This window comes from Molossus molossus, unplaced genomic scaffold, assembly GCF_014108415.1.
Source record: "Molossus molossus isolate mMolMol1 unplaced genomic scaffold, mMolMol1.p scaffold_m16_p_3, whole genome shotgun sequence".
Taxonomy (NCBI): domain Eukaryota; kingdom Metazoa; phylum Chordata; class Mammalia; order Chiroptera; family Molossidae; genus Molossus; species Molossus molossus.
Window position 1 is genome coordinate 7,493,755 of NW_023425366.1, and position 25,232 is coordinate 7,518,986.

At 46.0% G+C, this 25,232-nt stretch overlaps 2 protein-coding genes across 5 annotated transcripts in view; one reads left to right on the forward strand and one right to left on the reverse strand.

Annotated features, from left to right (window-relative positions):
* NNT (nicotinamide nucleotide transhydrogenase) overlaps positions 1–2,816 on the reverse strand; it is a 103,391-nt gene extending 100,575 nt beyond the window's left edge. The window contains exon 1 of the mRNA XM_036279268.1: positions 2,764–2,816. The gene's annotated coding sequence lies outside the window, so the exon portion shown is untranslated. The remainder of the gene's footprint in view (positions 1–2,763) is intronic.
* An 8,823-nt stretch (positions 2,817–11,639) lies between these two features.
* Positions 11,640–25,232, forward strand: part of PAIP1 (poly(A) binding protein interacting protein 1) — a 30,880-nt gene continuing 17,287 nt past the window's right edge. The window contains exons 1-3 of one of the 4 annotated variants that reach the window (XM_036280151.1): positions 11,640–11,663; positions 12,914–13,059; positions 21,809–21,994. In XM_036280151.1, coding sequence (XP_036136044.1) covers positions 12,964–13,059; positions 21,809–21,994 — 282 coding nt within the window. In that variant the 5' untranslated portion in view covers positions 11,640–11,663; positions 12,914–12,963. Of the gene's footprint in view, positions 11,664–12,091; positions 12,405–12,913; positions 13,060–21,808; positions 21,995–25,232 lie in introns of those variants that run through there. The other 3 variants (XM_036280150.1, XM_036280149.1, XM_036280148.1) reach the window with 3 other exon arrangements.

Consider the following 25,232-nt stretch of genomic DNA (forward strand, 5'->3'; position numbering starts at 1 on the left):
ATTTCAGTTGTTTCAGCACAATCAGTTCGTATTTAGGATTGTTATGAGCATCTAAAAAAACTAGCTCTGCCTTGACCAGTTTGACTCAGCGGTTAGAGCTTCAGCCTGTGGTGCAGAGAGACCCGGGTTCGGTTCCCGCTAGGGGCATGTATCTCAGTTGCAGTTTGTCCCTGGCCCTGGTTGGGTCGGGCGGGTGGGGGCGGGTGGCAACCACTCAGTGTGTCCCTTTCACGTCGATGCTTCTCTCTCTCTCTCTCTCTCTCTCTCTCTCTCTCCCTCCCTCCCTCCCTCCCTCCCTCCCTCCCACTCTATCTGAACAAAAAATGGAAAATGTCCTCGGGTAAGGATAAAAATAAATAAAAAATAAAAAAAAACTAGCTCTTAGCATACCTTTGTAAATATGTTTCTCTCTATACAGTAAAATGCCAATGATAAAAATCTATGTTTTTTATTAATATAAAAATTATTTATTTAATGATACCTTCAGGGGGCTGCAAAGATGGGGAGGGATGGGGGCTGTGCTCATTTTCTGGCACTGGTCCAACAAATGGCCACAAACTGGGTGCTTCAAACAACAGACATGCGCCCACTCACAGCTCTGGAGGCCAGAGTTGATATCACTGAGTCTCTGCGGGAGAAACTGTCCCATGCCTCTCTCCCTCTCTGGGCCACTCGATGTGTCCCTTTCACGTCAGTGTTTCTCTCTCTCCCTCTCTCCCTCTCTCTCTACCCCCCCCCCCTGCTCTATCTGACCAAAATATGAAAAAGTGTCCTCGGGTGAGGATTAAAAAAAAAAAAGATACTTACTGGTGTAGTTCAGTTGGTTGAGCATTGATTCATGCACCAAAAAAATACTAGTTGCCCTGGCTGGGTAGTTCAGTTGGTTGGAGTGTATTTGAACTAGAGTTTTCATCAAATGCAATGTTTAAAAAGTTAAACATAAACATGTTAACTGCTGTTAAGGAGTTTTATAATCAAGTAGTTTGATAATGATAACTACATATAACATAAAGAGAGAGAGAGTTATATATTAAAAAGTCAAAGAAAAAATTCTTGCTTTGGCAGTACATATACTTAAAAAAAAAAAAAGAAAAGAAAGTAAAACATGTATACAAGGAAATTCTTCTAATTATCAATACAAAATGACTTTCACCTGTATTTCCCCCAAATAATTTGGATTTTTACTTTAAACTCAAGAACTGGTAAATCCACCCATGTTTCAAAAAAAAAAAACAAAAACCAGAAAAACCACTCTCTACCTTGTAGTACACTTAAACACGCAGAAGGACCCTATAGTGGGTTGACTGCTGTCCCCCCCAAAATTCATGACCACCCTTATTTGGAAATACCATCTTTGCAGATGTAATTAGTTAAGGACCTCAAGATGAAATAATCCTGGATTTGGGGTGAAAGTTAAATCCACTGACTAGGGTCTTTTTTTAAAAAAAAAAAAATTAAATTTATTGATTGATTTGAAAGAGAGACATCAATTTGTTGTCCCACGTATTTATGCATTCACCGATTGATTCTTGTATGTGCCCTGACCCTGGAGATCAAACCCTCAACCTTGGTGTATCAGGACGATGCTCAGACCAACTGAGCTACCCGGCCAGGACTACGCTGTGTTTTAGAATGATTTGAACTCTTCGAAAAGCTACAGTTTTATGCTGGCAAGGATATGGTTTTCTGCGATATACTATCTTACCAAAGAGTATGACCATGCAAAGTCACATCAACAGGAGATACTGCTGAGGCTTCATTGTAGATCTGATTCAGTGACTCCTGGGGGGGAAGAGTGGCCCTAAGTGGGGCGTGGGTGGTCTGTGGAGATGAAGGTACCGAGAGAAGCAAGGAAAACAGAGGACCCTTCAGAAAGATGCCTCCGTGAACGTCAAGCTCCCCTCGTGTCCCCCTCCTCATTCATTTGCCTGGATTATACCCATCACTCCTGTATTTCATTAGCGATGAGACCTTCTCACAGAAGCCTTTCCTGACTACCCAAGATTGAGAGAGGTGCGCTCCCACAAAGAGCCCGATTCTAACATAATTATGGCACGTATAGTTCTGGATTATTATCTGATTGCCTGATTGTCTGATTGCCGCCCGTAAGCTTCTTGAGAGTAGATATTTCATCTTATTTACTGATTTGCCATCAACACCCCCAAGTGTCTGGCTTTATTAGGCTGTCGATAAATATCTGCTGAAAGGAAGAAAAACATTGTGTGTGTCCTGTAGGAGCTGAAATGAAGAGAGGCTGGCTTTTGACCTCGTGCCAACAACAACGGTGTAAATCGACTGTGCCAGAGAGATAGGCAAACAGAACATGTGGTAGCAAAAGACCAGTACTGCACACTCATACATTAAACATTGGTGTTCCTGATTGTCTTTCAAATGCCAAGTCTGGACTCTGGAAATAGCATTTCCAGCGATTACATTACGTTGCTGCTAGGCAGCAAGCTCTCCGTTCAATCAGTTGAATTGTACAATTACTAGAGTATTCCCCGTTGTAATTTTTCATCCAGCACTTCCTCTAAAATGTTCAACTCTTATATCTCATGTCCTGACCACCACTTCCTTTCTTACCCAATGCCCTTATTTCTGTCTCGTGGTCTCCCCTCTCTTCCAGTCTAGTTCTCATTCATCGTCACCCCTTTATCCAGCTTAAGCCAGGAGCAGCCTCTCAGACCCTCTGTCTTTACCCTTCAGCCTTAACCGAATAATGAAGTTTCACTCCCGCCAACAGGCTTCCCGGTTCTTACTTACAGCAGGTTGTCAAGAGCTGCTAGAGGAAAATCACCAAATTGTTCAGCGTTACCTCTACGAATCCTGCTCTCCAACTTCAGCCGGACCTTCAGAACCCCCCCCCCCAGGTCCTCCTCTGACTCCTCCTTCTTAACCAGCTTCCTCTCCCAGAGCTGCTTTTGCGCCCATAGCCACCTTTCCTCCACGTCCCACTTTCCAAGCCTCCCACCCTCTCAGCAAAGACATTCCCTCCTTTTCCACTGACAATGCAGAGACCGTCTTAGGTTTCCAACACTTCCCTGCTCCTGCGATCTATCTGCACATGCTTCTGTTTCTTAGTGAAATCGCTCTTGTCCCATCCAAAGTTCTTCCTGCTGCCTGTTCCCTGGATTTGTGACCTACCACCTCCTCGGGTCCTTAAGTCCCTCAATTTTCCCTTTCCCTTTGCTTTGTCTTTAGCCAACAAACACATTTTTTCCCATCTTACAAATATATATATATATATATATGAGCAAGATGTCTTTAATACATTTGCAAATTTCCCATCTCTCTCTCACTCACTTAGTCTATGCTTCCTAATACTGACAGGTGCTCACACACAAATCACCCAAAAACCTCTACCCTTCCACTAATATGATTGGCATGCCTATTTATCACCGTAAGTGAGAAATGTAACTCAAGCTCTCATTCTGGAGACAAAGCATAGTGTTTCAGCCTGTGGACTCTAGACTTAACAGAACTATGTATGTATGTATGCGATTTCAGGCAAACTAATTGGCCTCCTGAATCTCCGTGTTTTTATTTATAAAATCAGGTAATAGTACCTACCTCATAGGGTTGCCTTGAAGGTTAGATGAGATATTTAAATGATCTAATCCATGTAAAGTGTTTACTTAAAATATAGTAAGTGGTTCAATATTAGCTATTATTTCCGTTATTATTCCTCTTAAAACACAGGTGTAACAGCCAGTCGAGTTATAATGAGAAGATTGCTTGGTGAAGGGGACTGGTTCCCAGAGGTGGATCACTTAGGCAGGACACAGCGGCCACGGTGACGAGTGCAGTAGCTCAGGAAATGATGTGCTTTACGGACCATTTAGGATCCTACTTCCATTTGCCATCCCTGCAGCACTTGAGATTCCTGGAGCCTCCCCCCTTAACCTCCTATTCCCCACTGGCTTCTCTCAGCTTCAGTCCTATGTAAACAGGCGTAAACACGTTCCTCTTCTTCAACCCAGCCACAGAATGTGGTACTTCTCCTTTCTCTCCTGCCTCTGTCTACTCTTCCTAAGTACTTTCATTTCTTCTCATGGCTTCAGCCATCGGCTGTGGAACGCTAGGCAACGTTCCCCTGAACTCCACCTCCTAACTTAACTGTCCCCGCACAGTTCCACGCGATGTTCCAGGTGCCAAGTGAAGTCCAAAACGTACTTAGTGAGTATCCCCTCTGTAGTGACACTCTGGTCCCTCTGGTGTCCTCATTCTTCGGGAACGAGGCACCAAAGCCAGAATCCTGGGAGTCATCTTTATCTCTGGCCCCTCTTTAAGCCTCACACACATTGTCAAATTGTTCCTGACCATCTCTACTCTGGTGTTTGTTCTCCAACCCCACTACCACTCCCTTTATCGCCATCTTTCTCCAGAATTTCTGCCACAGCCACCAAACAGGTCTTTCTGCTTCTGGTCATGCACACGTCACACCCCTGCATGTCCTCAGCTCTTAGAACAGAGTCTGGCTCAGAGGAGACATGGAATAAATACTGAATGAATGAAAGAGTGAATGAATGAGTTCCGATCCTCGTGGAGTATACAGTCCAGCTGAGAGATCACTAGATGAGGTCCCAAGCAGCATTCCTGGCCACCTCAGACTCAGAGGTACTGCCAGATGGGAGTCAAGTGCTGACCGGCTGGGACCATGTTTCACAGTGCGCCCGAGAGACTAGGAGAGGAAGATGATGTACACAAATGAGACCCAAGGAACAAACAGCTAATTCTCTTCTCTCTTTGAATGATGCTCCCACACTAAACTGTGCTGACCTGTAAGCTGCTATGATGATTTGGGCAGAGAGGAGTGAACTGAACAATCCAGGGAAAGAGTTGGGAGTGATGAAACAGATGGAGTAAAGTTTATTTCTGTGTTTAGTTTTTAAAACTTTTTATTTCGAGGACTTTCGGTCAAGATGGTGGCGGAGGTAAATGCAGTATCGCATCCTCCCACAACCACATCAAAGTTACAACTAAACTACAGAACAACCATGATTCAAACTGCCTGACATCGAGCTGAATGGAAGTCCTACAACTACGAGATCAAAGCAGCAGCCACATGGAGACTGGTAGGAGGGCGGAGGTGGACAGGCTGGTCCCACACCCACGTGTGGCAGATAAAATCAGGGGGACACCTCGGCTGGGAAGGTCCTCCCTGAGGACTGAGGGGTCCCCATCTCACACCAGGTGCCCCGCTCAGAGTCCCAGTGCCAGGAGAGAAGCCCCCATAACTTCGGGCTGTAAAACCAGCGGGAATTGAGGCTCAGGGAGGCTGAGGCTGCTGGAGCCCCAGGCAGCTCCTCTTAAAGGGCCCGCGCACAGACTTACTCCCTCCAGGCTCCAGCATGGGGGAGGCAGCTTGAAGGCACCAGAGACATATGGGGAAGAATTGAGTTGTTTGGCATTGGGGCGAGGGCTGGATGGGCAGCTTTCTCCTGGACAGACATGCTGGTGGAGGCAGTTGTTCCTTTGGTGAGCCTTTTCCCCACAGGGTGGCAGATGGATGCCATATCTGGGACTCCAGCAACCTGGCTCACACTGTTTGCTCCACCATGGTGATTCCCTGAGGCCATGCCCTAACCAACTTTCCAGCCCACCCAAGCTGTTTCCAGTGGGATAGGCCTGTTTACCATAGGATAGGCCTGTTTTGGTACCTGCTTCAGATTTTCCTAAATTCTCTCAAACAAGCAGCATCTGGTCTCAGCAAGCCCCATACCTCTCGTTAAGTGGCCCTAGGCCTGGCACTAGAAGTAGCCAGCCTTGGTTCACAGCTGAGTTTTGCCTGGGCACCTCAAAGCCCAGCACAAGAAGCAGCCATCTGCAGATCGCTTTGTAGCTTATGCCTGGTGGCCCCGGGTAGAACACAGGCAGTGGCTGACCTTGCACCAGAGCCAGCACACCCAGTGGACAGCTTCAGACCATGTCAATGCACCACGACCCAACCACCTCCACAAGTGACACACTCAAGGAATGGACTCAGTGGGTACCAGAGCCCTGCTGAAGTAAGTCTTGCTCTGTGTGGTGGGCCCTGCACAGCTGATCATCCAAGGGACTCAGAGGTCAGTGGTCAGTGGGCACAGCCAGTCCTTGCAGCTGAGCAGCCTGAGTAAATCCCTCCCATTGACGTGCCAACAGCAATCAAGACTCAATTACAACAGAAGGGTGTACAGTCCACATGAGGGGTGCACCTCGAGGGCCCAGTTGGGTGACCAGGGAGGCTGTGACACTGGGCCCCACAGACACCTACTGCAACAGGCCACCCTAGGAAGCCTAGGAGACACAGCAATTCTACCTAATACATAGAAACAAACACAGGGAGGCAACCAAAATGAGGAGACAAAGAAACATGTCCCAGATGAAAGAACAAAACAAAACTCCAGGAAAAGAACTAAATGAAATGGAGATAAGCAACCCAACAGATGCAGGGTTCAAAACACTGCTTATACGGATGCTCAAGAAACTTAGTGAGGACCTCAGGAGCATAATAAAGAACCAGTCAGCCCTGGCCAGTTTGGTTCAGCGGTTGGAGTGTCGGCCTGCGGTCCTGAGAGACCCGGGTTCGGTTCCCGTTAAGGGCATGTACCTCAGTTGCAGTTTGTCCCCGGCCCTGGTTGGTTGTGCGGGTGGCAGCCACTCGATGTGTCCCTTTCACATCGATGTTTCTCTCTCTCTCTCTGTTCCTCTCTCTCCCTCCCACTCTGCCTGAACAAAAAATGGAAAAATGTCCTCGGGTGAGGATTAAAAAAAAAAAAAAAACCAGTCAGAAATGAAGGAGGCTAACTGAAATAAAGAATAATTTACAGCCCTGGCCGGTTTGGCTCAGCAGTTAGAGCGTCCGCCTGCGGTCCGGGGAGACCCGGGTTCGGTTCCCGCTAAGGGCATGTACCTCAGTTGCAGTTTGTCCCCGGCCCTGGTTGGTCGTGCGGGTGGCAGCCACTCGATGTGTCCCTTTCACATCGATGTTTCCCTCTCTCTCTCTTCCTCTCTCTCCCTCCCACTCTATCTGTACAAAAAATGGAAAAATGTCCTTGGATGAGGATTAAAAAAAAAAAAAAAGAATAATTTACAGGGAATCAACAGTAGAGTAAGTGAAGCCAAGAAGCAAACCATCGATTAGATAAAAAAGCAAAACAAAACACCCAATCAGAACAGCAAAAAGAAAAAAAGAATCCAAGAAAATGAGGATAGTATAAGGAGCCTGTGGGACAACTTCAAGTGTACCAACATTTGCATCATGGGAGTGCCAGAAGGAAAAGAGAGAGAACAAGAAATTGAAAGCCTATTTGAAAAAATAATGACAGAAAACCTTCCTAACTTGGTGAAGGAAACAGACACACATGTTCAGAAAGAACAGAGTCCCAAACAAGATGAACCCAAAAAGGTCCACACCAAGACACATCATCACCAAAATGCAAAAGGTTAAAGACAAAGAGAGAATCTTAAAAGCAGCAAGAGAAAAGCAGTTAGTTACCTACAACAGAGTTCCCATAAGGCTGGCAGCCGATTTCTTAAAAAAACTTTGCAGGCCAAAAGGCAGTGGCAAGAAATATTTAAAAATATGAAAAGCAAGGACTTACAACCAAGATTACCCTATCCTGCAAAGCTGTCGTTTAGAATCAATGGCCATATAAAGAGTTTCCCAGACAACAAAAAGCTAAAGGAGTTCATCACCACCAAACCAGTATTATATGAAATGATGATGAGTCTTCTTGAAGAAGAAAAAGATAAAAAAATATGAACAATAAAATGGCAGTGAATACATATTTATCAACAATCGAATCTACAAACAGAATGAGCAAGCAGAACAGAAACAGACTCATAGATAAAGAGAACTTTTTGTTGGTTGCCAGATGGGAGGGGGATTGGGTGAAAAAAATGAAGGGATTAAGAAGTACAAATTGGTTGTTAGGTTGATGAACCTTAAAGGGAAGTGGGGAGGTGAGGCGGGAAGAGAGAAACCAAAGAACTTCTACGCATATATGCATGACCCACGGACACAGACAATAGTGTGAGGAAGGCAGGAGGGGGTGGGAGTAGAGAGGAGGGGGTTAAGGGGTGGGGAAGGAGGGACATTTGTAATACATTCAACAATAAAGATAAGTTTAAAAAGAAGCCCTGGCCGGTTTGGCTCAGCGGTTAGAGCATCCACCTGCGGTCCAGAGAGACCCGGATTCGGTTCCCACTAAGGGCATGTACCTCGGTTGCAGTTTGTCCCCGGCCCTGGTTGGTCATGCGGGTGGCAGCCACTCGATGTGTCCCTCTCACATCGATGTTTCCCTCTCTCTCTCTCTTCCTCTCTCTCCCTCCCACTCTATCTGTGCAAAATATGGAGAAATGTCCTCGGGTGAGGATTAAAAAAATAAAATAAAATAAAAAATAAATAAATAAAAAGAAAAAAATCTTTTTATTTTGAGATAATTGTAGGTACACATGCAGCTGTACAAAATAATATGGAGCCTGGTTGGTGTGGCTCAGTGGACTGAGCGTCATCCCATGGACTGAGAGGTCCCCGTTAGATTCCTGGTCAGGGCACATGCTGGGGTTGCAGGCTGGATCCCCAGTAGGGGGCATGCAGGAGGCAGCAAACTGATGTATCTCATCTCCCTCTCCCTTCCTCTCTCTCTAAAAAATCAATAAAAACATTTATTTTTAAAAAGAAAGAAAGAATATGGAGAGATCTCATTTACTCTTCACCCAGTTTTCCCCAATGGTAATATCTTGCATAACTATAATAATCATCCAGAAATTTGACAATATACAATCCATAAGAAAGGCGTAACTATGAAGGAAGAGCATTCTTGATGATTCTCTTCAGAGTCCCACATGGTGCGTGCGTGCGTGTGCGCGCGCTTGCGTGTGTGCATGCATGCGTGTGTGTGCTCGCATGCGTGCGTGCATGCATGTGTGGCCTCTTGGCATTTTGCAACACCTCGCCACCTGGCAGTGAGCCCTAAAATGGTCCCCAGATGAGTTTGAGCTCTCATAATTTCTTGGAACCTTTTTTGTAAAATGAGAATGACTGGAATGTCTACTTCAGAGGATGTGAGGATTAAATAAAACGATAGGAGTAAAGCTTTTGGAATTGTGGCTGGCCATCATACACACTTAATAAATGTTAGCTGTTGTGATTATTGTGAAGCCAGTTCCATTCGTGTTATGCAAGTCGACCTTTCATATATTATAAGAATAGGGCTACAGTTACATCGGAGTCAGAATAAAGAGGGAAAAGGCAAAGCATAACATCTTAATCATCTAACTTATCTAACAAAATGAGGCTAGAAAGATGCAGATAAGAAAATCTCAGGTGTACAAAAGGTGCTATCATAACACTCTAAGCCTTAGAGTCTAAGGGAACAAAAGGGTGATGAGCACAGACAAAAGCCTGGGACAGAACCGGGGCACCTACTTCAGGGGATCATACAGGATAACTCGCTCTCCCTGTTTTCAAGTGGAGGAGAGCAGAATGTGCTACTTTGGCATATTGGTTATTTTGTTATTATTTTTAATCCTCACAGGAGGATATTTTTCCATTGCTCTTTTTTAGAGTGGGGGTGGGGGGAGAGAGAAACATCGACATGGGGTAGACACATCCCCCCGTACAACCCCAACTAGGGCAGGGATGAAACCCGCAACTGCGGTACATACCTTTGACTGGGACTCAAACCCAAGACTCTTTGGTCTGCAGGCTGATGCTCTAACCGCTGAGCCAAACCGGCCAGGGCAGCATATTGATTATTTTGAATTAAAGTTACTTAAGAAACAGCCAATGCAAGGATGCTGTGACCCTCCTTTGTGCCCTGAAAGCAGGAATAAACCTGCCATCTGCAGGTACCCTCCCTGGGCCAAGAGGATCAAAGCATTCTTAGCACCAGAGAAAGGGAATTGAGGTTGAGAAGGCCGCGTAGGCAAACTTGATTATTTCCTCACTAATTTGCTACCTCAAGCCTCAAACTCTTTGTTTTGCCAGTTCTTCGCAAATTTATTGTTTCCTTGTCTAAAAGGCATAAAAGCTGCCTCCTTTGGTCATTTCGAGGAGTTTTCGTATTTTTATGGGCTCCTGTACATACAAAATTAAATGTTTTTTTCTCTTGGTGATCTTAGTCAACTTAGTTATGAGACCAGCCAAACAACCTAGAAGGGGAGAAGGGACAAGTTTTCTGTCCCTACACGAACATGCAGTTTGTATTTATTATGTAGGAAAGACCCACAAAGTCCAGGCAAGAAGTGACTGACAGTTCCATAAAGGAATCAATTTTAATGTTATGAGCATTAACTCATCTAATTTTTATATTGTAATCTTGTCTTGCCTTCGATGTATGTTTAATGCTACAACACACTTATTTTATAGCTGAGGAAACTGAGGCTCAGATAAGTTAAATCCCTCACTTACCCAAGATCACATAGGCATTGATGGTCAAGGTCAGGACCCGAACCGAGCTCTGGCCTACTTTGAATCCTACATTCTTTCTCAATACCAAGAAACCAAGCTTATTGCTAGCTTTCTTCCGTGACTTCATTATTTTTGCTAACCATCAACAGCATGAATCATTTACTCATGATTGCCCTCATTAAGGCCATTTTTCTCATTCATTTAGATGAAGATGGTAATGTTTTCTGTATGAGCAAGAAGAGAAAGTTTAACGTTTTTGGTCCTAATTGAGATGATAAGATTGAGAAACATTAAGCCCTGCTTAAAACACAGAGCAATCAATTTGTGGAGCTGTTTCAAACTATCAGTAAAGAAATAGATTTTTTTTCCTCCTTTTCATTACTTATATTCAACCTTCATTTGGCTTTAGCACTGTCAGGCCTGACAAAAACTAGTAATTTACGCCATAATGTCTATAGAAATGTGCTGTGCAACCGGTAGCCACTAGCCAGACGTGTTTATTGATCACTTTAAATGTGCCGAATCACAACTGATAGGCAGAAAGCATAAAACACACATGATTGGATTTTGATTAGCATGGAAAAAGAAAATAGCTAATTTTTATATTAATTACATGTTGAAATGTGCCGAATTACACTTAAAATGTGCCGAATCACAACTGATATGCAGGAAGCAAAAAATACACATTGGATTTTGATTAGCATAAAAAAAAAAGAAACTAGCTCATTTTTATATTAATTACATGTTGAAATGATACCACTTTGGATATCCTGGGTCAGAGCCCAAATGCATTAAAATTCACTTCACCTGTGTCTTTCTCGCACGGCGGCTGCTAGAACACGTGTAATTACAGTGGTTGCATTTGGGACTCGCACTACGTTTACTGCACAGCCCCGGCAGGAGAGGAGAAAGACGGGAGTTCCGTCGACAGGTTGTGCGTTTCCGAGAGATTTCAGGAGGAAAGAGACGGAGCGCGGCCGCAGGAGGGGGACCTGGAGCGACAGGGCCGCGGCGGACCGAGGGGGCGGGAGGGTTTGGCCGCCGCTAGCGGAGCAGGTGGCGGGCTCCCTCCGGGGCGGTGCCCAGCAGGCCGGGCGGCGGCGGCGGGCGCGGGGAGCAGCACACCTGCGCGCCCACGGAGCTGCGCGTCCGCGAGCCCCGCGCCGGCCCCACGCCCCCCCCCCCCCGCGTTTTTATTTTCGCGGCATCAACCGTCAGCCTCGCGCTCCTCTTCTGAGAACCACGGCGGAGGTCGGGCCCGCCCGGGGTAAGCGCCCCTGGCCCCGAGCCAGCCGGGGAGCCGAGAGGCGCCCGCCCGGGCCCGCGGCGGGAGGGCGGAGGGGGCCGCGGCCGAGACGCCGCCCCCGGGCCCCGCCGGGCCGCGCTGCCAGCCGGTCGCGAGCGGAGCTGCGCGGCCGGCCGCGCCCGGGGCCTCCGGGCCGCGGGGGGCCGCTGTGACCCGCCAGGGCCCCGCCGCGCCGGAGGGCCGGGCCGAGGGCGAGGGGCGAGGAGAGCAGGCGAGCGGCGGGCGGGCAGGCGAGCGGCGGGCGGGCAGGCGAGCGGGAGGCGGGCGCTGGCGGCGGGCGCTGCAGCTGCGGACCGCTCCGCCCGAGGCGCCAGGACAGCGGGCGGGCCCGCCTGGTCCATGAGGCCCGAGTGAGCGCGCGGCCCGTGGCGCCTCCCCCGCGTCCCCAGCACAGCGCGGCGCCGCGGCCCCGGAGCGGCAGGAGGAGCATGTCGGACGGGTTCGATCGGGCCCCAGGTGCTGGTCGGGGCCGCAGCCGGGGCCTGGGCCGCGGAGGGGGCGGGCCTGAGGGCGGCGGTTTCCCGAACGGAGCGGGGCCCGCGGAGCGGACGCGGCAGCCGCCTCCGCCGCAGCCCAAAGCGCCGGGCTTCCTGCAGCAGCAGCCGCCGCCGCTGCGCCAGCCCAGGACGGCCCCGCCGCCAGGGGCCCAGAGCGAGCGCCCCGCCGGCGCCCCGCGGCCGCCCCGGCCCGCGCCGCTCCCAGGTACGGAGCCGCGCCTCCCGGGGACCGGTCCTGCGGCCCGCGCGCCCAGCCCTGCCGCCCGCGCCCCGCAGCCGCCGAGGGCCGGGGGGCCGGGTGGGCACGGCCCGCGGCGGGTCGGAAGGTTGCGGGAGCCCTTTGTGCGCCGCGGGGGAGGGGCGCGCGGGCCCCGCTGCCGCCGGCCCGGGAGGAAGTGGCGAGTCGCCGCCCCTGCCCCAGCCCCCGAGGCCGGGCCCTCCCGGGGGACATCTTGGGTGAGCGGCCCCCTTCTCCCAACCGACTCCCGGCGGGAGGAGAGCCTCGGGCATCGCCGAGGAGCCGCGTCGGCCGGAACGAGCCGAAGCGTCTATTGTTCCTCGCGGCGGGCTCCGCACCTCCCTGCTCCGCGGACCCTTCGTGGCGGCGCCCGCGCAGCGCTTCGAAAGCAGCCCCGCTCGGGGCCTGTGCGGTGCATAGGGAGTTGCTCCCTAGCGGCACGAGCGCGTCGAACACCCCTCTTTTTCCTTCCTCAGAACAAACGAGACCGCAGGACAGTGTCCCCCAGCAGAACCCGGAGCCGGCGATGGCCAAACCCCAGGTGGTTGTCGCCCCGGTGTTGATGTCCAAGCTGTCTGCGAACGCCCCTGAATTCTACCCTTCGGGTTATTCCAGCTACACAGTAAGTACGCCCCGGGCTCCAGCTCCGGGCACACGGCTGGATGGTGGGGTGGCTGCTCCCCTCGCCGGCGCTGGTGTGCCCCGGGCTCCGCATCGACACGGGAGGCCGTGGCGCTCAAACGAAGCAGTACTGCTGGGCACTGTGGGCTGTAGTCACCGTGCTCAGGGTCTCAGAGGGTAGCCTCGCGAGGGGACGTTCCTGGCCCCCCCACTGCTGTGTTCCGGCCTCTGCAGAAGCTCCAGGCTGACGAGCTCGACAGAGGCAAGGACCCCCACCCCCTGCAGTATATAAAACTCCAGTTTGTGTCCAGACTTTATGAACTTCTAGAACAGGGGCCTGGCAAAGTTGATTTTTAAATTGAGTTTAGCAAGATTGCGGAGTATTTACCGGGAGATTCAGGGTAAATCAAAGTGGTTTTGAGGCAGACTACTTTGTGTAGGTTTTTGAATGGTGAAAAGTACACATCTGGGCTCTGTTAAGTTAAAATAGACCGTGCTTCTGGTTCTACTTAGCTATTGTTATGCACAAATGTAGGGTTTTTTTGATAAAGTGTTTACGTAGGTGTAAAGAATTTATAAGCTTTCAGATTCATCTTTGTCAATAACATAAGAATTTTAAAATTTGGACAAAACAGGGCGGATAGAAAGGAATCGGTTGACTAAGTGATACATAGCAATTAACTGTAGATAAATAGGGCAAGAACCATTCTGGATCGAAGAAATAATTGATAATACTTCAGCACAAGTCCTACTTTTCCTATATTCTTTGTTTATTGACCTATAACACACTGAATGGTGCACATAAAGGTTCGGTCAAAGTTTCACAAAGTGAACACTTGGGCAACCAGCATCCAAATGAAGAAAAGGAACATTATGGGCATCCCAAAAGCCACCTCTGTGTCCTTCTGGTCATCACTGCTCTCCAAGGGTAACCACTATTTGCTTATCAAAAGTTTTGTCTTTTTTCAAGGTTTATGTAAATGAAGTTATATTGAATATATGTTTCCCACTTTCATTCAACATAAAATTCATCCATGTTGTAGCATGTAATTGGAGGTGACTCATTCCATTATGTGACTATTACCACAGTCCCATTTGTCTGTTGAACACTGGGGTAGCTCCCACTTTGGTGGATATACACCCTTACCTCTGTTTGGTACATGCCAAGGAATGGAATTGCTGGGACACAGGGAGCCAGCTTTGGTAGAGATGCCTGCTGGTCTTCCTGAGACTTGCAGTGTACGCTTGGAGTAGTGTGTGATTTCCAGTTGCTCTGCTGCTTGCTGTGCACTTAGTATTTTCTGTTTGTTTACGTTCATTCTGTAGCTGTGTGGTATCTGGTTGTAAATTTAGTTTGTATTTACCCGATAACTAATGGTGGACACCTTTTTGCTTTCCTTCCATATTTGATGGAAAGTGTGGAAAAGCTGTATTTTATACTTTAGAAACTCCATGTATCTCAGACGACATCAGGAACAAAGCTTTGGGACTAGAAAGGGGAAAGCCTAGGCATAGTGGGAAGAGTAGTTGATTTGTGTTGAAAGGAGCCACCAGTCAGTAAAGTAGAAGTGAGAGCAGCTTGGGTTCTTGCCAGAAGATTGTATTTGGCCCAGAGATGAAAGCAGCCATTGGAAAGCTGTGAGTAGTTGAATAAACTCTTAAGGGTACTTAACCTTCTGACAGCCGCAGAGTTCCCCGGCTGTCTCCCTATTGAGCTATCTTATGTAGGACTGATGTAGTTTTCTCAGTTCTGTGCCAACTAGTTTTACATGGTTCAGGTTGACTCCTGGGCTGGCTACAGAGCAGTGTATTGACTGTTAGACCACTTACTTTGAGTCACTGTCACCTTTGAGGCCTCCCTTGACCTCTCGTAGATCAGCTTTTCTGCTCAGGTCTCCAGAATGGATTGCAAGCTGGAAGCCTGTGGCTCATGTGTGGCCTGCAGGTGTTTCTCCTTTGGCCTTGTTTGTTTGTTTTTTCTAAAGGGTTTTTAATAAGTTACCAGCACTTAAATTAGATACTGCAAATCTGAACTTTTTGCTTTCTCATGAAATCGTAACATCTGGCCGTAATGGACTGTTATTTTAATTAAACTTGGCTGAATAGAGGCAGTCCCTTTAGATGGAGAGTGTGAGCTCTTACTTGCTCATTGGCTTATTTCATTTGTTTGTAATACACCTGAATTCTATATGCATTCAAGTTTGCTACCCTGCTCTGATACATTCTCTAGCCTTTACCCTTTAACCATCTGTCAAGGCTAAGAGTTTTTCACAATCCACTTAGTCTCCTGACTCTTAGGATAAGATTTTTTTTTTTTTAATTCTCACCTGAGGATATGTTTTTATTGATTTTTTTTTTTTTTTGAGAGAGAGAGAGAGAGCGAGTGAGCAAGCCTACAACCTTTTGATGTACAGGACAACATTCCAACCAACTGACCCACACGGCCAGGGCAGGATAAGATCTTTCAAGGGAAACTTTTAATTTCTGTATGTATTTATTTATGTAATTATTTATTTTTATCCTCACTGAGGACATTTTTCCATTTTTTATTCAGACAGAGTGGGAGGGAGAGAGAGGAAGAGAGAGAGAGAGAGAGAGAGAGAGAGAGAGAGAGAGGAACATCGATGTGAAAGGGACACATCGAGTGGTTGCCACCCGCACGACCCAACCGGGGCCAGGGACAAACTGCAACCAAGGCACCTGCCCCTAGTGGGAACCGAACCCGGGTCTCTGGACCGCAGGCCGATGCTCTAACCACTGAGCAACCGGGCAAGGCAGGAAACTTTCTTACAGTAGCCATAATCTAAAGTTAGCCGTATTCATTCACTCAACTCAGCAAATAGCTGAACACTTACCCTGGGTCAAGCACGGGGGATACAGCAGTGAACACAAGGCACAAAAAATCTTACATTCGTGGAGCCTTTGTTCTAGTGGTCTCTTGGCGTGGTCTCCAGAAACTCCTTGAGTCTGCTTTCGTTAGACACAAACATCTGTTGCATGGTGACCTTGAGCTGGATCTGCTCTCAAGAAAGCATGCTACCCTGAATGGTAGCTCAGTTGCCTAGGGTGTTGTCCTGATATATCAAGGTTTTGGGTTTGATACCCAGTCAGGGCACATACAGGAATCAACCAACGAATACATAAATTAAGTGGAACAATAAATCGATGTTTCTCTCTCTCTCTCCCTCCCTCCTCCTCTCTCCCTTCTTCTCTCTTAAATCAATAGATAAAAATTTTAAATAAGAAAAGAAAGCATGCTTTTTCTGGAAGCAGGTTATGATGGGCTTTTGCTGTGCTTTCTTAACCCTTCCAAAACTCTAAGCTCTTTTATCTTCAGTTCCCCTAATCCCACTGCTAGAATTCCTGCTCTCTGTCTCTTCTTACCAGTGAGTTTTGTATCCTTCTATTCCCGGCCGTTGTTGCTGCTCAGATAAACCATAACATCTTGAATATTTAATCACAGCTCATTTATGGGAAGCAAAAATTCTACATAGGAATTCATGAAGCATTTATTAAGAGATAAAACCCCCACCCACCCACCCCACAAAAATCCCAGCTTTTCTCCAAGAACATCCCCTTTCAGGTTATGTTTGTCTTCTGCCTTTCAGTAGTGACCTTGTCCAAAATGTGAAGCGATTCACTGCCGGGGCTGCATCTCCCTGACCGTTCAAACCTCTGCAGGCTGATCTCGCCAATTTTATTGCTACTATTTTGGAGACAGTTATTGATGCTTTGGGTTTTGAAATCCCTTGTCATCTTACCCCTCATCTTAGACTTTGTTAACCACAGGATCTGTAAGGGTTAACGAGTCACAGTGTACCAGGCCCTGTGCTAGGTGCCAAGGGTACATTTTCAGTCTTTGAAAAGTTTTTATTTTTGTGAGAACTGAATATTAAGGAAATAATTTTGATTTTCATTTTTCCCTCTCTGTGCCTGGTCGCCTCTGCTCCCTTGAGTCTACAACCATCGTTCTCTCTGATCTCACCTGTGACATTGCTCTGCAGCATGCAGTGCAGTGAGCGCCTCTTCCTTTGGCTTCCGGGACAGTGCCCTTGCTTCCTTCTCTCAGCTTGCAGCTCACTCCTTCCACCGTCGTGGAGGGTCTGGCGCTTTTCTGTTGCATTACGTCCTCTGACCCTGGCCCACCTGTCTGCGGAAACTCAGATCTAATTCTTCCTCTGAACCCCAGGCGTGAGTTGCCGTTTGTTTTGACCTCTTTATAAGGTTCTGACATTCAAACTCAGATACTATAAAAAAGAATTTGAACTATTTTCTGCAAACTTCTTGTTATATTTCTTATATGCTAGCTAGGTGCTCAGGCTCAAACCTTGTTGGTATATTGACTTATTTTTTTTTTTCATATCCTGCCCCCTTCAATCCAATTAACTAAAATATAGCTGACCCTTCAACAACATGAGGGGGAGGGGTGCCAACCCCCACACAATGTAAAGTCTACATATAACTTTGACTCCCTCAAAATTTCATTATCCTTCAGTATCTGCAAGGGATTGGTTCCAGGACCCATGTGGATACCAAAGTCCATGGATGCTCAGACTCCCTCTGTAACACGGCACAGATCAGTGCACGCAGTCGATCTTCCACACCCCCGGACTCCCAGCCACAGGCTGAAAACAGAACAGGTATTTATTGGGGAAAGCCTCGTATAGGTGGACCCCTGCATTCAGACCTGTGCTCAGGGTCCGCTGGAGTCTCGACGATTCACCGTCTAAGTGTCTGCTCAGCTTCCTTTTATTCCCACTGCTTTGGATTCGGTTCTCATTGTAACAGTGTATTCCAAGTATCTACTGAGAAAAATGAGTTTTCTAATTGATTTCCTTCCTAATCTCTTGCCCCATAATTCTTTCTAAGACAAATAAATGAACCTTAAGTATTCCTCAGCTGGGAAGTCGTGTAAGTCACATGAAGACTGAAGAAGCTCGTACTGAGAAAGTGGGGCCTGGAGACGAGCTGGCTCACGCCGGGCGGCCTTGTGTGTGCAGAACACGCTGCTTCCTGTCCGCTCACAGTGACAGGCCCCGTTCAGCTGTGTTCAGGGGCGCTCTGCCTGCTGCTTTTGCCTTCAGAATTCAATTTTTTTTCTTCTTTTTAATCTTCACCTGAGGATATTATTTTTCTATTTATCATCAGATAGAGTGGGAGAGAGGGCGGGAGAGAGAGATCCACAGGCTGCCCCCCCCCGCAGGACCCCTACCAGGGCCAGGACGAACTGCAACCGAGGTGCGCGCCCTTGGCCAGAATTAAACCCGTGACTTTGTTCCGCGAGCTGACGCTCTACTGCTGAGCCAAACCGGCCAGGACAGAATTTATATTTCTTAAATGAGAGTTTTGTGTAATAAAAGGGCTGAAATCAGTGTTATAAACTATTTTGCCACAATGAGTGACATTTGATAGAAACCATTAGGAAATTAATACCGTCAGCTTCGACCTGTGGACTTCCTGCTTGTAAACCTAAACTATGTTAAAAACTTAACTTAGTTTTTAATTGTAAAATTTACATGTGTATGTGTGGTTAACATCAAGGATATTATTTCTTGTATGAATTTATAATGTGTAACCACTTTCACAATTTTATAATAAAGGGTCAGTATTTATAACATGAACATTTCTCCAAAAGTCACTACTATTATCACTTGTTTAACATCTTTTCAGAAATTTAGTTGTCTATAAGTCTCTTTTAAAAAACATTAAGTCTAGCCCTGACCGGTGTTGTTGAGTGGTTAGAGCGCCAGCCTGTGCACTGAAGGGTCACAGGTTCGATTCCTTGTTAGGGGCACGAACGTGCCTGGGTTGAGGTTCCATCCCGGCCCTGGTCTGCGCCGTGTGGGAAGCAAACAACCCATGTGTCTCTCTCACATCGTTGTTTCTCTTTTCCTCTCTCCCCCCTCCCTCCCACTCTTCTCTAAAAATCAGTGGGAAAAAACCCTCAGGTGAGAATTAACAACGACACAAATAAAATAAAATGTACTAAAATATGGTTCTGTATTCTCTTTTCACTTGACACTATATTGGTAATATTTCTGTGTTGGTATATGTAAGTTCTGTTTTTTCCGGTGGCTATGTGATATTTCATTATATGAATATGAGGTAATGTAGTTAACCAATTCTTTGTTGTTGGATTGTTAGATGAATTTGTGGCACTGAGTATCTTTGTACTTATGTCAAAGTTGGTTTTTAAGCTTCTTCGTTGGTTATTTGTCATATGGCATAGAAGTAAAAAGATAGGTTTTGTTCAGTGCCCAGTTCTAGCTATGTGACTGCGTAAATGACATGGTCCTTGGCACATGGTCCTTCCTTGCTGAACCTATCCCAACACCCCTCACACTCTGGCCTTTCCACTATGTTTTGAGGCAGTCTCCTTAGTATGTTCCCTGTCACCCTCCATGGTCTCTCTCTGTCTTATTGGTCACTAGCTACCACCCCATCCTTGGTTTCTTCTGGACTTTCTTTCTCAAAGGTGTCCGTAAGCACCTGTCTCCTTGGGGCCTCCTTCTGTGTCAGTTTTAATGTTACCTGTTCAGGATCCTTCCTTGACTTTTTTTTAATGTGTTTTTATTGATTATTTTTTTTTAGAGAGGAAAGGAGGGAGAGAAACATCGATGTGAGAGAAACATCAATCAGCTGCCTCTTGCACGCATCCTGTTGGGGATCGAGCCTGCAACCCGGGCATTGCCCTGACCGGGAATCGAACCGGGACCCTCAGTCCACTGAGCCACATTTTTTTCATAGTATATCTCAATGTCCGAATAATGCCTTCCATGACGGAATAGAAGGTCCACAGAGAAGGACTTGGTCTCCTCTAATTGTGGCCTGACAGTACTCCCAGCACCTGGCAGACACTCCGTCCCCAGTTTTGAATGAGTAACATACATGCAACTGGTGGCTGTTAGCTTATTAATGAGTTAGTTAGAATATCATCCTAGGTATCAAGAAGGGTAGTTTATCATTCTACTTTGTATGTGTTAGCTCTTTCAGGTAGGAGCACATGGCTGTCCCATTTGGAATATGTTTCATTCTTTTCCTAGAAATTTAGAAATTTATTTGTTGACCATTTAGTGCCTTACCATATAGTGGTCACTGGTCCAGGGGAATTTACTCATTAACTTACTTAACTTATTAACTCATTTAATCCTCAGTCACACAGCTGTAATGTTTGTGATTCGTGAATTTGAATTGCATCAACATTAATGGGTCATTTAATTTGGATTCAGTTGTGTGTGTGATCAGACAAACAGTTAATGTATGAGTTCACCTGCTCTTCTCAGTGAACTCTGAGCATGATCTCGGCGCATGACTCTGCTGTTTCTGCAGCTGGTATTATTTCCTGAGTGCCTCTCGTGTACATGCACCTTGTCCTGTTGAATATCACTTGAGTGTCTAGAGAAAAATAAAAATTATTCCACGTGGCCTCTGAGTGGCGGTCAGCTGAGGACAGAGTGTTTAGCAGCAGAGGAGGAGCAGTTGGCTGGGTTGGTCTTTCTGCTGATTGTGTGTCCACCTCCAGGAGCTTTTCCTAAGGGGAATTTTGACAAAGGTATGATTTATTTATTTTTTCCCTTTTATGCACTCACTGATGTTAGAGTTTAACCCTTTCTGTATTCGTACTTCTTACTCTTACTCTTGGTTTCTCACTTGACTCCTTTTGGAAAGGGGTGAATTTCATCAAGCAGCATGGTTATTATTAGATCACCGCCGTTCAGTAAACTTGAGAATGCTTGGGTGGTATTCCAGGCAGGGAGAGTGTAAGTTGATGTTCGGATCTGTTATGTTTTGCAGTACGCACATCCTCAGCCTCTTGCCATTAATTATAAGGCTGGGAACTTCAGAGGTGATAGTGGTGGAGACATTAGCTGGAAACTGCTTCTATCAAGGTTGGCTTGAAACCTAGATATGGCAGCCAGAACGTCTCCTACCAGTGTACACTATGATGACATTTCATGTTCACTTAACTTTTATATTTCCCTGTCCTTGCGGATTAACAGATCGACAAATGGCAACCCTTAGCAGTTTCTTTCAGTATAGAAATTGTCAAGTACCTAGCAGGATGTGGAGAATGCTATAATGAATCCTCATGACCTCGTCAATTAGTTCCATGTGGCCATTCTTGGCTCTCTATTCCTGGCCCCTCTTCCCTTCCCATTGCAAATCCTAGATCTTATTGTATCCATAAATAGATTAAAGTCTTAATTTTGATATTGGTATTATAGTAAAATATTGGTTTAAACTTTATTTCTCAGCCATCTTACAAATCTGCCAGGGAGGAGAAGACCATTCCCTACCCAGCTAGATGGTGCCCTTCCGTTGTAACATTTTGGCCATGGACTTAATGTGGACTAAAGCTCAGTGGACTTAATTTTATTGATGAAAATAACAAATTTTATCATATGAAGGATCCTTTAAAAAATAATTTGTGGCCCTGGCCAGTTTGGCTCAGCGGTTAGAGCGTCGGCCTGCGGTCCGGAGAGACCCGGGTTCAGTTCCCGCTAAGGGCACGTACTTCGGTTGCAGTTTGTCCCCGGCCCTGGTTGGTCGTGCGGGTGGCAGCCACTCGATGTGTCCCTTTCACGTCGATGTTTCTCTCTCTCTCTCTCCCTCCCACTCTATCTGTACAAAAAAAATAATAATAATAATAATAATAATTTGTGCTAGAAACATCTCAGCCTAAAGCTGCCTCATGTTTATTTCAGCCAGCCACAGGATTAAAACTTTTCTTTTTAACTTTGTATCTATAGGAATCCTATGAAGATGGTTGTGAGGATTATCCCACTCTATCAGAATATGTTCAGGATTTTTTGAATCATCTGACAGAGCAGCCTGGCAGTTTTGAAACTGAAATTGAGCAGTTTTCAGACACCCTGAATGGCTGGGTTACAACAGACGATGCTTTGCAAGAACTTGTGGAACTGATCTACCAACAGGTAGGTTGCTGATAGCATGTAGCATGGGATGGTCGCCAGGTGGCTTCCTTGAAGCCCAAGAGCAGTGACTGCTCCTTGAGAGAGACCAGGTTCGTGGTCACCTGCCTCCACACTGGTTAATGCCATGGTTCATGGGCGCTCTTAGGTTTCTGTCGATAGAATCCTTGGGGATCCAGGGCTGGGGCAAGACTGCAGATTCACCGGTGCAGCCAAGGTTCTAGACGCAGTAGGAAGGAGCTCTGGGCATTTATGAAGCAGGCTTCATAAGTGTCACGCCTTTCCCCACCCTTTTTGCTTTTGGGGAGTCTGAAATTAATACATTAAAAGACTGCAAAATTTCCTCCTAGATGTTGAATAATTATTGGAGTAAGGGAGAAAAGATCATGGGAGAACTTTCTTGCCTTATAAATGAGTCCTTTAAAAAAAAAAGCCAAACCACAAGACATCCTGTCTAATTTTAACATTTCTGCATCTTTATCTTAAATTTTCAAGGATTTACAATTTAATTCCTTGGAAATCTCATGTCTGTGCTTGTTTTATCATGCAAAGGTTAGTTTTGATCCTAGCATATTGTCACTGACACATTAATGCTATTTTAAGGGAGAGAAATAGACAGCACTGGATTTTTTAAGATATTTAAGGTCGTGTGAGACTGACAAAAAACGGAGTAGGAGATGAACATAAACAGAACCACTAGCGTTCTTTAAGGCATTGCTGAATGAGCAGCTCAAGTTTGGGATAGAAGGAAGGGCGGTTATGATAGCAATTGGTGGCTTTGTTTTTTTGCCACCTAGTATCTATTTTGACTATATTTCCGATTTGTTCTGGGTTGTTACTGAACCTCGATATCGCCCAGCAACTTTCATCCTTTTTCTTTTCATCTCATGGCACAAAGAAAGAATTACTACAATTCTGTGGCATACCAGAAATACATTGTATTTTTTGCTAATCTGACAAAAAATAAAGTAGGTATAACTTTGACCCACTCGCACTGGACAGCTGTTGTGTTGGCTGTTGGCCCTTTTCTGTCTGACAGGCTAAGGGAAGAGGTCGGTGCCCTGACCGAGAGCCAGGTACGGCCTGTTGTGCGCATTCCCGCGCCCCTGGAACCTCGCTGCCCAGCCGGCTCGGGTTTCCGGAAATGCCTAGATTTTAGGAAGATAGAACTAACTGGTCTTTTTGTCCTGATACCTATTTTCAACTTCCAAATGGATTAAAAAAGAATGTGAGATAAGAAAATGGAAGAATTAGACTTAAGCTTTTTCTGGTCTCTCTTCTGTCTCGTTTCAGCTCTTGAATAGACGGACGATCATAGTTCATGGCGGGCGGGCGGAGGGGCTGTCACCTGACAAAGTAGTTTCTGTGCTTGTCTCAAAGCCAAGTCTTCAAATAAGCTCTCAGCGCTGTTTAAGTTTAACGTTCTGTGGGCGGTGATACACAGGTTCACCAGTAGTTCTTAGATTTCCAGGGAGGGAATTTACTCATAGCAACTAACGAAGAAAGACCTGTTGTAAAAAAAAGACCGTAAATATCCACATGCAACTTTGATTGCTCCCCAAGTGCCACTAAATGACAGCATGCAGATTTTCAAAGGCCAGACGCCGTGAGGACGAGGTGGGGACAGGAGAGAAAAGAACCCGGATTGGAGACTAGCAGTCAGGTGGAAATTGACTTGGCAGATTTACATAAGTTGAATTTCAAACCAGTGAGAGTAGTTGAGAATCTCCCTGGTTTATGGTGTAGAATTTCTAAAAGACTCGAGGATAAGGAATGAGGCTAAAGATTGCTAGAAAAATCTAAAAAAAGTAGGTCTAGGTATTTTTGCACTGAGTAGTCAGTTTGAAGTTTTATTGTAACCTTCTTAAGAAGTTACTGAAGAAGCCCTGGCCAGTGTGGCTCAGCGGTCGGAGCGTTGGCCTACGGATCAGAGAGTCCTGGGTTCGGTTCCTGCTAGAGGCATGTACCAAAAAAAAAAAAGAAATTACTGAAGAAGGTACTCCAGCAAAACAAAGGCATTAAGCCAAGGACGAAGACATGTCTAGGAAACGGAATTTTGTGGAAGTGTGTCATCCAGATGATGGCCAAAGAAGATCCAAGATAAGAGCCGTGTGCGTAGCAGTCCCGAGGGGCCAGGCCTCGCTGGAGTGGGGCCCGAGGCTCCAGGAAAGATCTCCCTGGGAAGATGAGCACGGTGCTGTGTGGGAAAATATTAAGAAATTTACAAACTCGAGTGAGTTTAGGAATAAATAGAAGTACATAAAAAACAAAGTACTAGAAAAAATATTGATTGTCTAGAGAAAACAAAGTTGTACAAGAAAGAAATAAGTATAATACATGGTTAGCCGTAAATGAAATAAAAAACTAATAAAGTAAAACCATGGTATCTCCCCACTGGTAGATGGAAGGGTTGGGAAGCAGTGGAACGGAGTGGGTTTAGCAGGGTGAGACTAAATGCTCATCTTCCGTGTGGGAAACTAGTGAGAAGTGATGTGTAACTGAAAGGTCATTAAAACTTTTTATGTGTGAGAATCAGAGTGGTTGTCTGTGGGAGTGAAATTGAGGTGTAGTGGGGAAGCAGGAGACATTAATAACCAGCCTTGTAGAACTTCTTGTCTTTAAATTGTGTGTGATCATTTTAAAAGTAAACTAAAAGAAAACAGGCAATGTCAATAATGGGAAGAGTATAATTTTTGAGTTTTAAATCTCTTGTGGTATCAGATACATTCGTGATGTCAGGAGAAGCCAGTCTTTTTTCTTGGATGAGACATGTTCAGGATCCTGGGTGAGCAAGGAAATAATCAGAAATAAAAAGTTCTGATAATTACCAAGTACTTATGACATGCCAAGCAGTGCCAAACACTCGACATGTAGTTAGATCATTTACTCCTCAGTAGTCATGCAATATTACTCTTATACTCGTATCTTAATGGAGAAGTTATGTCTCTAAGGTTATTTCAGCAAGTAAGTAGGCCCAGCATAGGATCTGAAGGACATCAGGACATTTGTTAGATCTAGACTCTGCTGAACTACCTTTGTGACCTTGGCCAGGTCCCTTAACTTGTAATATGTATTTTTTCTTACCTAACCATTTAAAAACTATAGTGAAAGTTAAAATTGAGTATTGTTTTGGCTGTACCATACAGTCTCTGATATGTAGTGTTTTCTTGCTGTCTTTATTTTTTTATATATTTTCATTAATTAGAGAGAGAGAAACACTGATGTTAGAGAGTAACATCCA